This window comes from Lycorma delicatula, chromosome 4, assembly GCF_047948215.1.
Source record: "Lycorma delicatula isolate Av1 chromosome 4, ASM4794821v1, whole genome shotgun sequence".
NCBI classification, from domain to species: Eukaryota; Metazoa; Arthropoda; class Insecta; order Hemiptera; family Fulgoridae; genus Lycorma; species Lycorma delicatula.
This window is the reverse complement of record NC_134458.1, coordinates 119,349,892-119,363,753: the sequence shown is the minus strand read 5'-3', so window position 1 is coordinate 119,363,753 and position 13,862 is coordinate 119,349,892. Positions and strand designations below refer to the sequence as shown.

Here is a 13,862-nt window from a genome sequence, read left to right as displayed (position 1 = left end):
TAAATAATAAACTCTCATTACTACAAAAACAGGCTATTTCATTGAAGAATAATTAAAATTTTGCTACAATTTATTTTTTCTTCGATAGTGTTTACAAAAATAAACCAATATAAAAATAAAAATGAATTCTTGTAAAAAGATGTAGGTTACTCATTAAAATTTCAGTCTTGAAGGTTTACAAGCATTTTTGAATCAAAATTGTATTAGGTTACTAGTATTGGTTAAGTAATCATTAAATTACAACCTATCATTAATAATTTAAAAAAAAATATATTTTAAGAATATTGAAAATGTTAACTTCACCAACATAGGGGCTAAATATAAAAAAAATATATTTAAAAACAAAGAAGACAAGAAACCCCCATGGAGCACTTATTTAGTGAGTCAAAATGGTATCGCTTTTAACAGGTTTTTCATGATTCTTGAGAGGTTATAACTTTTTTATTAGTACAATTCACAAGAAACCTTTTTATCTGCCATAAACATCTTTAAAAACACTTAAGTAGTGCAAATTTGAGATTTTTATCACCAGCCCATTCAAAGTTACTTGAAGCTAAAATTTGAATTTAAAAAAAAAATTAATTTTAAAAAATTCATAAAAATTTAAGGGTAAATATATCACCACTAATATTATTTATGGTAAAACTACTAACATATACCTACATATAACAAAAATAATTCAAACTGTGTATGCCATCCCTGCCTCTTGAAAAAAATTACCAAAAGTGAAATTTCACAGTTTTTCATGTTCAAATTTATTGGCAATTTTCTCATAGAAGATGAGAGATAGGTAAATAAACCACTGAACCAATCTTTTACCTTGAGAAAATATGAATAAATAGATTTTTTTGTTTCATCCTTTCAGGACCAATAGTTTTTTAGTTATGATGTTTTTCATAAACCCTTACCATAAAAAAAATAGGTATGCGGGCCTTAACAAAAATGCCCGCCACATGTAAACTGCTTAAATAAAAAATCTAAAAACAATAGTTTAAGGTCCTGAAATATGTAGGAAACAAGTGGTTAAGGTTCAACTTTTTTTGAATTGGTCAAGCAACCAGCTTATGGTTTTTTTGGGATATTTCAAATGGATTGACCCCTCTATAAGAACTGAAAATCATCCGTCCTGAACTGAAAATTCATAATCAAGTAAAGAACTTTTGAATAATTTTAAAAATAAATCTAATCATATTTTAATTTTAGAAATATATGCCTACGTCATGATTATTTCAAGTCTGAATCTAGCCTGCAATAGTGCAAAACAGGTGACTGTTAATAATTATGTTTTTGTATATTTTAATATTCAATCAGTTTTTATATATTATGCCATGAGTAAAAATGTTATAGAATAAAAAAAAAAATCAAACGTTATTATTTATTTATTTGTTATTATCATCAATTATTGCGTAAAGTTACCTTGTTCCAGTTCTGAGTTTTTCACTGTCTGATCTGTTACCAGCCGGATGTGGAAAAATATCTGTATGAGTTTCCCAACAAGGTGCAGGTGTCCTTGGCGGAAGAATACCCAAAGGCAAGCACGCTGTATATTGTACATAACCCTCTTCTCCTACATTGCAAATAAACATCTATTATTAACAAATTATACTTTAAATTAAAATCTGTATTAAAACTTATACTAAATACTTATACTCATATTTAAGTATTCATTTATTTAAATTACTGGTAAAACAATTTCATTCATGAATTTATTTATTTATTCAAAATGAATGGGTTCAACCCTTTAATACAAAATGCAAAATCTAGAAAGTTTAAGAAAAGGAGTTGATAAGGCTGGTGTACAAACACCATGTTAACATTACATTCACTACATAACAAAATCATTACATAACCACTTGCACAACCATACGTACATTACATAATCAAATATGAAATATATGTTATGATTAAAACACCTTGTAATAAATCTAAGTATAATATAATCTAAAATAGAAGGTGTACATTAAAATTCTACAAATTTATTTGTTGTTTATAGTTTGTATAATCCTATAAGAGTTCTTTATGAAATTATCTTCATCTCAGTTAAAAAAAAGTCAATATTATGAAAAGAATTAATCAAATTACCAATCTTACAAATTTTTTATGTTGAGGAATTTTTGCTCATGTTAGGATTGTAGCTAGGTGTACAAAAAAGGAACATATTTCTGAACATCCTATTAGGAGCATAGAAGCCAATATTAATCAGTAGTAAAGGAATTCACTACTGACCTTTTACAGATATGAATATTAATAGTTATTAGGCATAAGAACTTTACTTTCATTTAGTTCCTCTTGATTTTATTTTAAAAAATTATTTAGATTTTAAACATTTAACCATCACACATTCTTAATAAAAAAACTCATAAAATAAGTATCATAAGATATAATTACAGTATTTACAATTATGATATATGTAACTAATTGAAATTGATTGCCTTCAACTACACAAAGATATCAAACACACAGTGTACTGAAACACCAATTTTCTAAGTAGGCTGATACAGTCACCTAGAACCAGAATGATCAAATGTAAATCAAATTTGTTCTTATTTCTTTTTGTGAATATATGCAAGCGTAGACAAAGTTCTTTAAAAGCCCTTTAAATCAAAATAATTTATACAGAGCAAAACTGGACGTAATAAAAATGTTCTTAAATGTTTTATAACATGTTTCCATTTATACCTGGAGACAATCATCTTTATGGGAAATAAATTACACCTGCCACAGTACATTTCTATTACAGAAGATTTTGCCCAGAATAAATCATTTAAATTTTATTATGTTTAGTACTACTGTTACCAATGATAATATGAAAGATAAATCGTATTTAAATTTCCCTTTTACTTTGCATTTCCCTTTTCTTATTATTCATCTCATCTTGCTTAGATAAATACCTTTGATTTTATGTTATATACCACCCTTGTTCATCTTTAATGCCATGCTGATATATCTACAACCTTGGCAGGATAGTTACTGCTTTAGGACCAGTGAAGCAGTGATTCTGTCAGTGTAGTTTTCTGGAGATGCTGTATCCTATCTCAAAATTCTACAAAAAGGTAAATCAAAGGTGTCTCTTACAAACTGGGAGATATAAATATTCCTCCTCCTCCTCCTCCTCCTCAAAAAATTTGAAATCTTTGAATGTTGACAATCATCTTCAGTAATAATTCATCATTTTGATCATTTTTTTTTTTAATTGCTTGTTTAATACAAAAATTATATTTCTTTATTGTGATTTAACAAATAAAAGGTTTTTAGATCTTTAAGAAAAAAGTATTTAATACCACTAATAGAGTTATTGACAGAATCTATGAAAATAAAAATATACAATTATTCAAAATATATGATAACTTTTTTATAATTTTTTGATATAAATAATATTAAAAGAAGAATGTAACCGCACCATGTGGAGTTTGAACATATAACCAGCCTTGATTTTTGAAGACAGCATTAACAACCATTCCAAGAGGTAATGAAATTTCATCTTGATATCCTCCAACACGTGTTTGATACAAAAGACATGGAGAAGATAAAACTACAGGAATATTTCCAGGACTATCCAATGAAGCCTGTAAAAAGAAAAGGGAAATAACATGCAATATAAATAATGATGTCCCTTTGTCAGTCATTTAACTAATCTGATGTTTTTAATTTCTCTTAATTCCATTCTATTTCATCTAACCTAAACATTGCACTTAATAAACTTTATTACATAGAATATTAGCTTCAAAAAATGTGTTTTCACAACTTTATTTGGTCTTTGCTAAACTTCTAAACAACATAATTCTATGTTTCTTCAACCCAATTTTTTAATCAGATTTATACATTTTGATTAAAAACTAATTTTAAACTTCTTTATACTCTCTATGAATCGTGAAACTATGCCAATGGTGAAGTGGCTTGAGTGTTCATTGATACAGAGTAGCTGGACCAAAGGTGTAACCATATCGAAGTGGTATCTATTGAGAGGCAAACTAAGGAATGATTTCGGAAAGAGGGCAGCAGCTCTTTCAGTAGCTGTTAAGGGCATAGGTAAGAAAGATTAAACGGCCATGTCAACATCACTCAATCTTTTAAGTACTACGCAGCTGAAAGCAACGCAAAACTACAGCTGTTTTTTTTCCAAGAAAAATGTAGTTCTCTACATTTTTATATAACAAAGATGAAGGCGCCTTCCTTGGGAGAAAATTCCAGAGGTAAACTAGTTCCATTTGAATCTCCGGGTGGGGACTGTTAAGGAAGGGATCACCAGAAAATTAAAAAGTAACATTCTATGAGTCGGAACATGGAATGTTAGAAGTCTAAAATAGGTTGGTAGGTTTGAAAATTAAAAGAGGGAAATGGGTAGCTAAATGTAGATGTAGTAGGAATTAACGGGGTTCGGCAAGAGGAAGAAAAAGACTTTTGGTCAGTTGATTTTAGAATAATTAACTCAGCATCAAACAAAGGGCAGGCAGGAGTCAGTATCTTAATGAACAAGAAGATAAGCAAGAGAGTGGAGTATTTCAAAAAGCTTAGGGATATAATCATTGTAATCAGGATAAAATCAAAATCTAAGCTGACAACAATTGTTAATGTCTATATGCCTACAACTGCCCATGAGAATGATGAGGTAGTGTGTGTATATGAAGAAATTGACAAACCAATTAAACACATAAAAGGGGATGAAAATTTAATAAGAGTTGGAGATTACAATGCAAGCATCGGAAAAGGAAAAGAAGGAAATATTGTGGGTGAATATGGGCTGAGCAAAAGAAATAAAAGAGGGGACCGACTTATTGAGTTTTGAACGAAGTATAATTAAGTAATTGCCAACACCCAGTTTAAAAATCATAATCGAAGAATATACACATGGAAAAAGCCGGGTGATATTGCAAGGTATCAGATAGAGTATATCATGGTTAAGCAAGAATCTAGAAATTAACTCACTGACTGCAAAGCATATCCAGGAGCAGACATTGATAGTGATCATAATTTAGTGATAATGAAATGATTGGGGTTTAAAAACCTGAAAAAAAGGAGTTGGATGAATCAGTGGAATTTAGAGAAGCCTGAGGAAAAGGAGGAGCATACAGGAAAGTTAAGGAGAATTCTGTGATGCATAAGTTAAAATCTAATAATGTGTTAAATAAAGATGGTACATCAATTTAAAATATGAAAGAAAAGGTTGATGGGTGGAATATATTGAAGTTATACGGAGGATATAAATTAGAAACTGATGTTATAGAGGAAGAAGAGAAAGTCAAAGAGGATGAAAAGGGAGGTACAATACTGAAATCTGAATTTAATAGAGCATTAAAGGATTTAAATGGCAGAACGGCTCCTGGGATAGACGGGATACTTGCAGAATTACTGCGCAGTACAGTGCAGGTGAGGAAGCGATAGATAGACTATAAAGACTGGTGTGTAATATTTATGAAAAAGGGGAAGTTCTGTCAAACATAAAAAAAAAGTGTTATTGTCATGATACCAAAGAAAGCAGGAGCAGATAAATGCGAAGAATACAAAACAATTAGCTTAATTGCTCATGCATCAAAAATCTTAACTAGAATTCTACAAAATAATTGAGAGGAGAAAGGAAGAAGTGTTAGGAGAAGATCAATTTGGTTTCAGGAAAAGTATAGGGTCCAAGGGAAGCAATTTTAGCTCTCTGATTAATTGTAGAAGGAAGATTTAAGTAAAACAAACCAACATACATTTTTACATACATTTATTGACATAGAAAAGGCATTTGATAATGTAGGCTGGAATAAAATGTTCAGCATTTTAAAAAATGTAGGGTTCAAGTATAGATATAGAAGAACAATTGCTAACATTTACAGGAACTGAACTGCAACAGTAATAATCGAAGAGCATAAAAATGAAGCAGTAATGAAAAAGGGAGTCTGACAAGGAAGTTCCCTATCCCCTTCACTTTTTAATATTTACACATAACAAGCAGTTAATGATGTTAAAGAACAATTTAGATCCAGAATAACAGTACAAGGTGAAAAGATAAAGATGTTACAATTTGCTGATGATATAGTAATTCTAGCCGAGAGTAAAGAAAATTTAGAAGAAACAATGAATGGCATGGATGAAGACCATGCCATTGAACTAGCACATAAAAATAAACAAGAACGAATTGAAAGTAATGAAATGTAGTAGAAATAATGTAGATGGACCACTAATTATAAAAACAGGACAAGAAAAGACTGTGGAGATAGAAGAATTTTGTTATTTGGGAAGTAGAATTATTAAAGATGGATGAAGCAGGAGTGATATAAAAGGCTGAATAGCAAAGTCAAAACAAGCTTTCAGGTCAGAAATATAATTTTCTTCCATCAAAAATTAATTTAAACATCAGGAAAACATTTTTGAAAGTATATGTTTGGAGCATAGCTTTATATGGAAGTGAAACTTGGACGATCGGTATACCTGAGAAGAAAAGATTAGAAGCTTTAGAAATGTGGTGCTATAGGAGAATTTTAAAAACCAGATGGTCAGATAAAGTGACAAATGAAGAGATGTTGCGTCAAATTGATGAAGAAAGAAGCATTTGGAAAAATATACCTAAATGAAGAGCCAGACTTACAGGCTACATCTTAAGGCATCGTGGAATAGTTGTTTTGATATTGGATGGACAGGTAATACGGGAAAAATTGTGCAGGCAGGCAACAATTGGAATACATAAAACAAATTGTTAGGGATGTAGGATGTAGAGGGTATACCAAAATGAAATGACTGGCATTAGCTAGGGAATCTTGGAGAGCTGCATCAAACCATTCAAATGACTGAAGACAAAAAAAAATACTTTCTGTATACCTAATCAATAAAATTCTCAAAATTTTTCATGATTACAATTATTCTATTTCAAAACCATTTAGCTACAAGTTAAGTAATATACACTTTAAATATTATAAAACTATCACATTATTGCACCAAAATCATAGCTGGCATTCTTGAAATCACCTCTTTGGAGTCCAGTACTTAAAGAAATAAAAAACAGATTCTTTACAATTTCCAAGACGGCATTTGTTTACTTTTTAACTTTTAATTTTAGAAGAATAAGTAGGTCTGAAGAAGGTCAGGTGCCTCAAAGACAATACTTTTGTAGTTTATAGAGTAACAGAGGTTTTATTTTTTACAGAGAAACAATGTTTAAAGTTTAATTTTAAAGCACAAACTGCTTTCATCAACTCATTTGAAAGAGAATATCATAAAATTAATAAATTTACTACTTCTAGATTACATATCAGTTGTATAATAAAGAGTATAAAATTGAGATTAGTTCCTTAATAGATATAAGGAAGTTGTACATTAATCAATTAAAAGGTACGATTAAGGAATAGCAAGTAATCAGTGTCATTTAACATTTAAGCAGAAAATTTTATAAGAAAACAAAAAGCCTTAAAAAATCTGGAAAATGTGAGAACGTAATTCGTTTTCTACAAATGAGTCAGTTTAATTCACAGTTCATGAGATTAAAAAATAAATGTAGAGGTCTCAGTTGTAATGAAGATTTACTGAAAAACAAATTTGGAAAAAATATTGAGCTACTACTAGGCATTTTGAAAAGAGGAGATGAAATTCAAGGAGGCAGTATGAGCTTCAGGTTCTGTTGTGTTTAATCAAAAAAAATATTAAAGCATTACTCAACAATGGAGCAAAAGCAGTAGACTGCAGCCAATCAAAGGCATATCTCATTATTTATAATGATAATTCTGTTTAAATTATAATCCATATAATATTAATAAAACTAGTTTTAGTGGAAATTTGCCTGAAGAGGCATTAGTAAGTAAACATAAATCAACTGCAATTGCCGAGAATTAGTAACGATTGTATAACAGCAGTTGTTTGAGCTAACTTAAAAAAGATATAGAATTTCAATTACATTGACTAGGAAGTCACAAAAACTTTAGTATTTTAAGCAGATAAGAGCGATTGCTAATGTTGTTAAATATATAGTTCAATAAAGAAATACTATAATAATGTGCAGTAACTATCGATTATTAATATTTTAAATATCAATTTTAAAACATTATTGTACCTGTTGAATATATTTCTAAAATGTATTTAATTAGTAAGAAAATGAATGTAATTTCCAAAGATTTGTTACTAAAAAAGTTTTATTTTGATCGTTTTTTAACTAGCACTGATTAGATTTGATTGATTGACTGAAATGACAACAATTTGAATTATTGATGGAGTGACAACAAAATGCCAGTTGATTAAATATTTGAAACGAGTGTGTTGATTGCTTAACTAAAGATGAAAAATGAATTAAATAAATAGAATAGTAAAAAAAATATAAATAACAAAAAATATTTTATATATCAATAATAATCATAATAGAAATGACATTTGCAATATTTTTTTACTATCTGTTATTAGTACTGGGTCTCGATTTTATTTATTCATAAAACATACAAACTGCATGCTTTATGAATCTTACAAATACACTAACGATAGTGAAACTAAATTTAATTAGCAAACTACAGAAAAAATATTTCCGATCAGAGTGGATGGGGTAATAATTTTGTTAAAAAAGTATTAGTCTAAAACATAAAACTTCATGATATAAGTAATAAACTGAAAACAACCGTACCAAAAGATAACATTATCTCTAGATATCCAATACAACAAATATGTTTGACTAAAATAAATATATATCACAAAAAAATAAATAAATAATTTAAAAAATCAAACCTTTGTTATTTCTTCATTAATATAAAATAAAAAAAATTTTCTAAATAATATTACAAAATTTCTAAAGATTTTTAAAAACTTGCTTTATACTTTTTAATCATACATTAATCAAATTATTATCATACATTGCATGATTTTAACTTGGATTTAAAACACCACATACCCGGTTTGCAGATTTTGCAATTTTTTACACCTGCATCCTTAATTTACGGGGGATGTTTTGCAAACATCCCCCGTACAGAGGGATGTTTGCAAAAGTAATGGTGAAATATTGTATCGTCACCCAACCTTAATAACTATGCAAAATTTCATCAGTCGGCAATGTCAGGAAGTATGTTAAATTAAGGATGTAAGATTTGAGGACAAACATGAAAAAACTGAAAAACATTATGAGTTAAAATAAAGCAAGAAAAAAAAATAGTGTTAATTAATTAATAAGGCCATAACTTTCCTATTTAAGAAAGTAATTGAGTGGTAAATTACAGCAGGCCTATCATTATTTCTTTCTTATTTCATTATATTGGCAATTTCTTCCCATCTTTGGTAACTAATAAGATAGAAAAAATACGACAATAAAAATGTGCTAAATTGTTCTTTAACAAAATAGATTAAACTGATTTTGTGAAGAAACTGCATTAAATATTTTACAATAATAATTTCCCAATTTTTCTTTTGATTTTGACTTTGTATAGAAGTCAAAATTATGTATTAAAAGTCATGTTGTGCCCACATCAGATTTTTAAAATTTATTTGTATTTAAATGTGGATATGAATATGCTAAAAAGTATTTGCAAGAAACATGATTTTGTGTTTTTTTATTTTTCTGAAACGTGAAATTTGTACACACCACTCTGTAATGGATGATAAATCTTGTAATATTATATTTTTACCTTATGTTTTACTAATAATTTTCTTGTGAACATATTTTAATGATCAGAATATACATACTTAAAAAAAAATATTTATATAAAAATTTTTATTTATTAAGGGGGTCCGAATGAAAATCATCGATTTTTTGTCTATTTTTGAATTTTAGCGCCAAATGATTGCGTGGTATTTTAGCTTTAATTTAAGATTTTATTTATGAAAATGTGAGGGCTAGAAAATCTTTTATTTTTGGAAAAAGTCTTGTCACTGAGCATTTTTTCGATTTTTTTTTTGTAATTATTTTGTTTTTAGCAATTTTTTTAGTTCAAAAATATTTCTTTGTTGAGTCAAAAAATTTTACTTTTATTGAGGGAAATCTTTCTCTGTTATTTTTTCTATCTTTATAAACAGTTTTATAACCTTTGAACGTAAACGTTTTGTTAGTTTGCATGCATTAGATGAATTAAATTTGCTTTTGTAATATATATTTTTAATCGCAGATTTCTCAAAACCGTATTTTTACACATAAATGACCTGTTTTCTTTGTAACCAATAAAGATAGTGAGTTGGAATTTTTACCAGTTGTTTTTGACTCGCCGGTCTCCATGGTGCGAGTGGTAGCATCTTGGGCTTTCATCCAGAGGTCCCTTGTTCGAATCCCAGTCAGACATGGCATTTTCACACACTACAAAAATTGTCATTCATCTCATCCTCTGAAGCAGACGCATGGGATTGTCAGTTTTATTTGTTTTAAAAGAAGTTATAAGTTTTTAAATATTTTTTTCAATGAGCGAAAAACATTGTTAAATATAAAATCTTTTTTCAAACTTAAAAATTAATGAATCAAAATGGCTGTGTTTAAAGTTGTAAAAAGAAAAAATTAGGTATAGAAAAAATTTGAAGTTGATAAGTTGAAAGGTGACTGACAAAATGGGTCAAATATTAACACTGAGAAAGTTAGGCATTCAGACCACCCTTAAAAAAAATTCTAAATTTTCTACAAAAAAAATTCTGTAATCTGCTACAGAGAAATATTTTCTGTAGAAAATTAAATTTTTTATTAAAATATTCTTCCACTTCTTTGGAATAAACTAACAGAGTGACTACCAGAGTTACTTCATGAATAAAACTGAAAAAAGATCATCATAATAAACCCATTTGGTAAAGAGTAAGACATGTACATTATGAATATTACGTTAAATATTAAAAAAAAAAACCACTTGTGGAATTGAGAACTGCTTCCAGTTTTTTTAAATCCGTCTATCTTTCCCCTGCAGTTCATTACATTTATAGAGAAATGTCTTACTTATTGTTTTTACTTCAAATAACATGGTTTTTATGATTGTGGTGCATATACAGGATCTGAGGTATAAAGGTTACCAGTCAGAGTTACTTTCCCTAACTGGTTGATGAATGTTAATTAAATAGCTAGTCCTTGTAGTGAACATTGTTTTTAGTAACTTATATGGTTGGATAACAACTGCATTTTTGTGGGATTGGCATTCTAATATATTCTACAGTACATTTTGCTCAATGAAAAAACTGATGAGAAACTAGTTCACTTCCTACTTTTGCTGGAAAACTTGGCATAAGATTTTGTATTTGTTTGAAAATGGCTATATCACTTGTGGGATTAACTTATGTCATATCAACTTAAACAACCATTTAATTATCATATAAACAAACAAAATAAAAATTATTTATTCTATAATCATCAAAACTTAACTCTGGAAAACAGACCAAAATTGCAAGAAAAAACTAATGTTGATTGGATTAACATAGCAAGTTTAAAAGTACAGAAGATAGTTTGCCTTATACTAATTCAACAAAGGGCTAATAATCTCTGTGTTGAGATGTAAAAGTAAATTATCTGTCTGAAACTGAAAACTTGGTATCCCCATTGAGTTTTAAAATAGATTTTAATATATTCTGAGTTTATTATTCCCAAGTTAAACATTTTTTCAGTTCAAATTTTTCAGTTTTTCTGAAAAATGATAGTTTTTTCATTAAAAAAGTTATAGTTTTTTCATTTTTTCAAGTTAAACATTTATTTTTGGTCTGTTAACCAGAGTTAAATTTTGATGATTATAATAATAATTTTTAGTTTGTTTGTTTATCATAATAATTAAATGGATGTTTAAGTTAATCCCAAAAATTGGCATAGCCATTTTCAAAGAAAAACAAAACACATTAAAACATATAAACTGAAATAACACAAACATAAAAACAAAATTTTGTTACGCGCGCGCGCGCGCACACACACAAAATCACATAAATATAAGAGAAAAAATTTAATTATAATCTGCCAGAATCACGCAGCACTAATAAAAATAGAAGATAAAAAAATGCAAGCTTCGATTCAGAATGACATGAAGAACAATATAGTCATAGATTCTCATGGCTTTTCAACTCTTACATAAAGAGAAGCAATACATGAATTGAAGGATAAATTTAAGAGTTGAGTTACAATTCAAGGAAAAAAAATTGCTGGAATATTGTTTTTTAGACAGAAATTACAGATTTGACAGAAATTAAATTATTTAGAAGAAATATTGAATAGTGTAGAATTAGTGCTATGAAAGAACTTAAGTCCAAAACTAAAAAAGAGTAAAACAGAGGTAATGAAATATGGAGAGAGAAGATAATGAGGAGTGAATATTAGAAGTAGGAGAATTTTTTTATTTATGTAATCAAATTATAAAGAATAGAGAAAGAATAAAGGTCAAAAGCTGATTACCACAAGGGGAGAGCTTTATTGAAAAAAATAAATCTGCCTGTATCAATTACAGATTTATGAATAAGAAAAAACTTTTTAAAATATTTTGTGCATTGTAGTGACATGGACTATGGAAATCAAGAAGAAGAAGAAATAAAATTTTATAGGAGAATGTGTTGAAATTAGTTGGGTTAATAAAATTCAATATTAAGAGGTCTTAAGAATAAGAGAAAAGAGAAATATCTGGCAGAAGCTTGTAAAGAGATGAACTAGCTTGTTGGATCTTATATTAAGGCACCTGGTTGTTAATTTGGTGACAAAGGAATGTGTGGAAAGTAAAACCTTTAGTGGAAGACAAAGATTAGAATATGTAATACAAATAAGAGTATGGGTTGTAGTATTAATGTTGAGATTACAAGATTAGCACAGAACAGAAAAGAATGGAGATTAGCATCAAACCACAGTCAACTAACTGATGATCCCTATAAAAAGGACATATATAAAGACTGAATAGTTGAGTTTACACATAAAATGATGTTATTAAACATTTTCTAAAGAATCATTTATTTTTCCTAGGGCTACACAGGTTTTTTTTTAGGGTAATGTTAAACTTACTGGCCAGAAACATCGAAGGACCAATTACTGTTCGTAGTAAAAACACAATTTTTTTTTTCCTTTTATGCAGCATTAAATTTTTATCACCATTACAAACATGCACAGATGATAAGATTTCTAACATATATATTGTCTAAAAAGTTGGAACTGTATAAATGATATTTATATGTTAATGTAAGAAAGCAATGACAATTGAATATACAATTTAAATAATGAGTATTTTTAACTTATTTATTTTTAGTTGTTCATAAGAAACAATGGTAATGCTAATTATGGCAAATAAGATTTACAATCTGTTATTTATTCCTTACTAAATTTCTCTCTTATTTCATAAGGTTACTTTAGCAATTAAACAGTTAAATCTTTTCTGCTTTAGAGTAATTAAGTTATTATTTCTTAATATATTCAGTAAGTCAAGTTTAGAGTAATTAAGTCATTATTATCAAAATTTTTCATACTTCAGAAATATAAATAATTGCTGTAAAATTAAGTTATTTACTATCACAAGCTCATATTTATTTTGTCTGAAATTAAATCAAACCAAACTGTTTTGCTTTTGAATGTCTTCAGTGCTAAGCATGATATCATTAGTAAATATTTTCTGTCTATATAAATTCCTATATGAACTTCAATATTATCTTTGGGGCTCTTTTAATACATCAGAACATTTAAAAAAAATTACAAGTGAGGTATCAGATCAAAAAAAAAAATCACTCTTTTTAAAAAATAAATAAATATATCCTACCTCTAACAAACAATATAACAGAAGTATTTTCACTTAACAAGGCCAAATAACTCAAGATATGATTACAGCCCTTTTTTATTGCCAATAACACAATCATTAAAAGTAGTTACGAATGCTTATTCATTATTATTACTTCATGTTATCACCAAAAGTAAATTGATAATACACTCTTAGTTCTCACATAGGAATATCCTCTATGTGGGTAAACAAGCCTTGAAAACTTAATAATTCAAC

General features: G+C 28.2%; 1 protein-coding gene across 1 annotated transcript in view; it reads right to left on the bottom strand.

The window, feature by feature from the left end:
• LOC142322933 (SH3 domain-containing protein Dlish) overlaps window positions 1–13,862 on the bottom strand; it is an 83,535-nt gene that overhangs the window by 12,334 nt on the left and 57,339 nt on the right. Inside the window, exons 5-6 of the mRNA XM_075362023.1 lie at window positions 3,401–3,566; window positions 1,417–1,567 (exon numbers count right to left, since the gene is read on the bottom strand). Of these exons, the coding sequence (XP_075218138.1) occupies window positions 1,417–1,567; window positions 3,401–3,566 (317 nt within the window). The remainder of the gene's footprint in view (window positions 1–1,416; window positions 1,568–3,400; window positions 3,567–13,862) is intronic.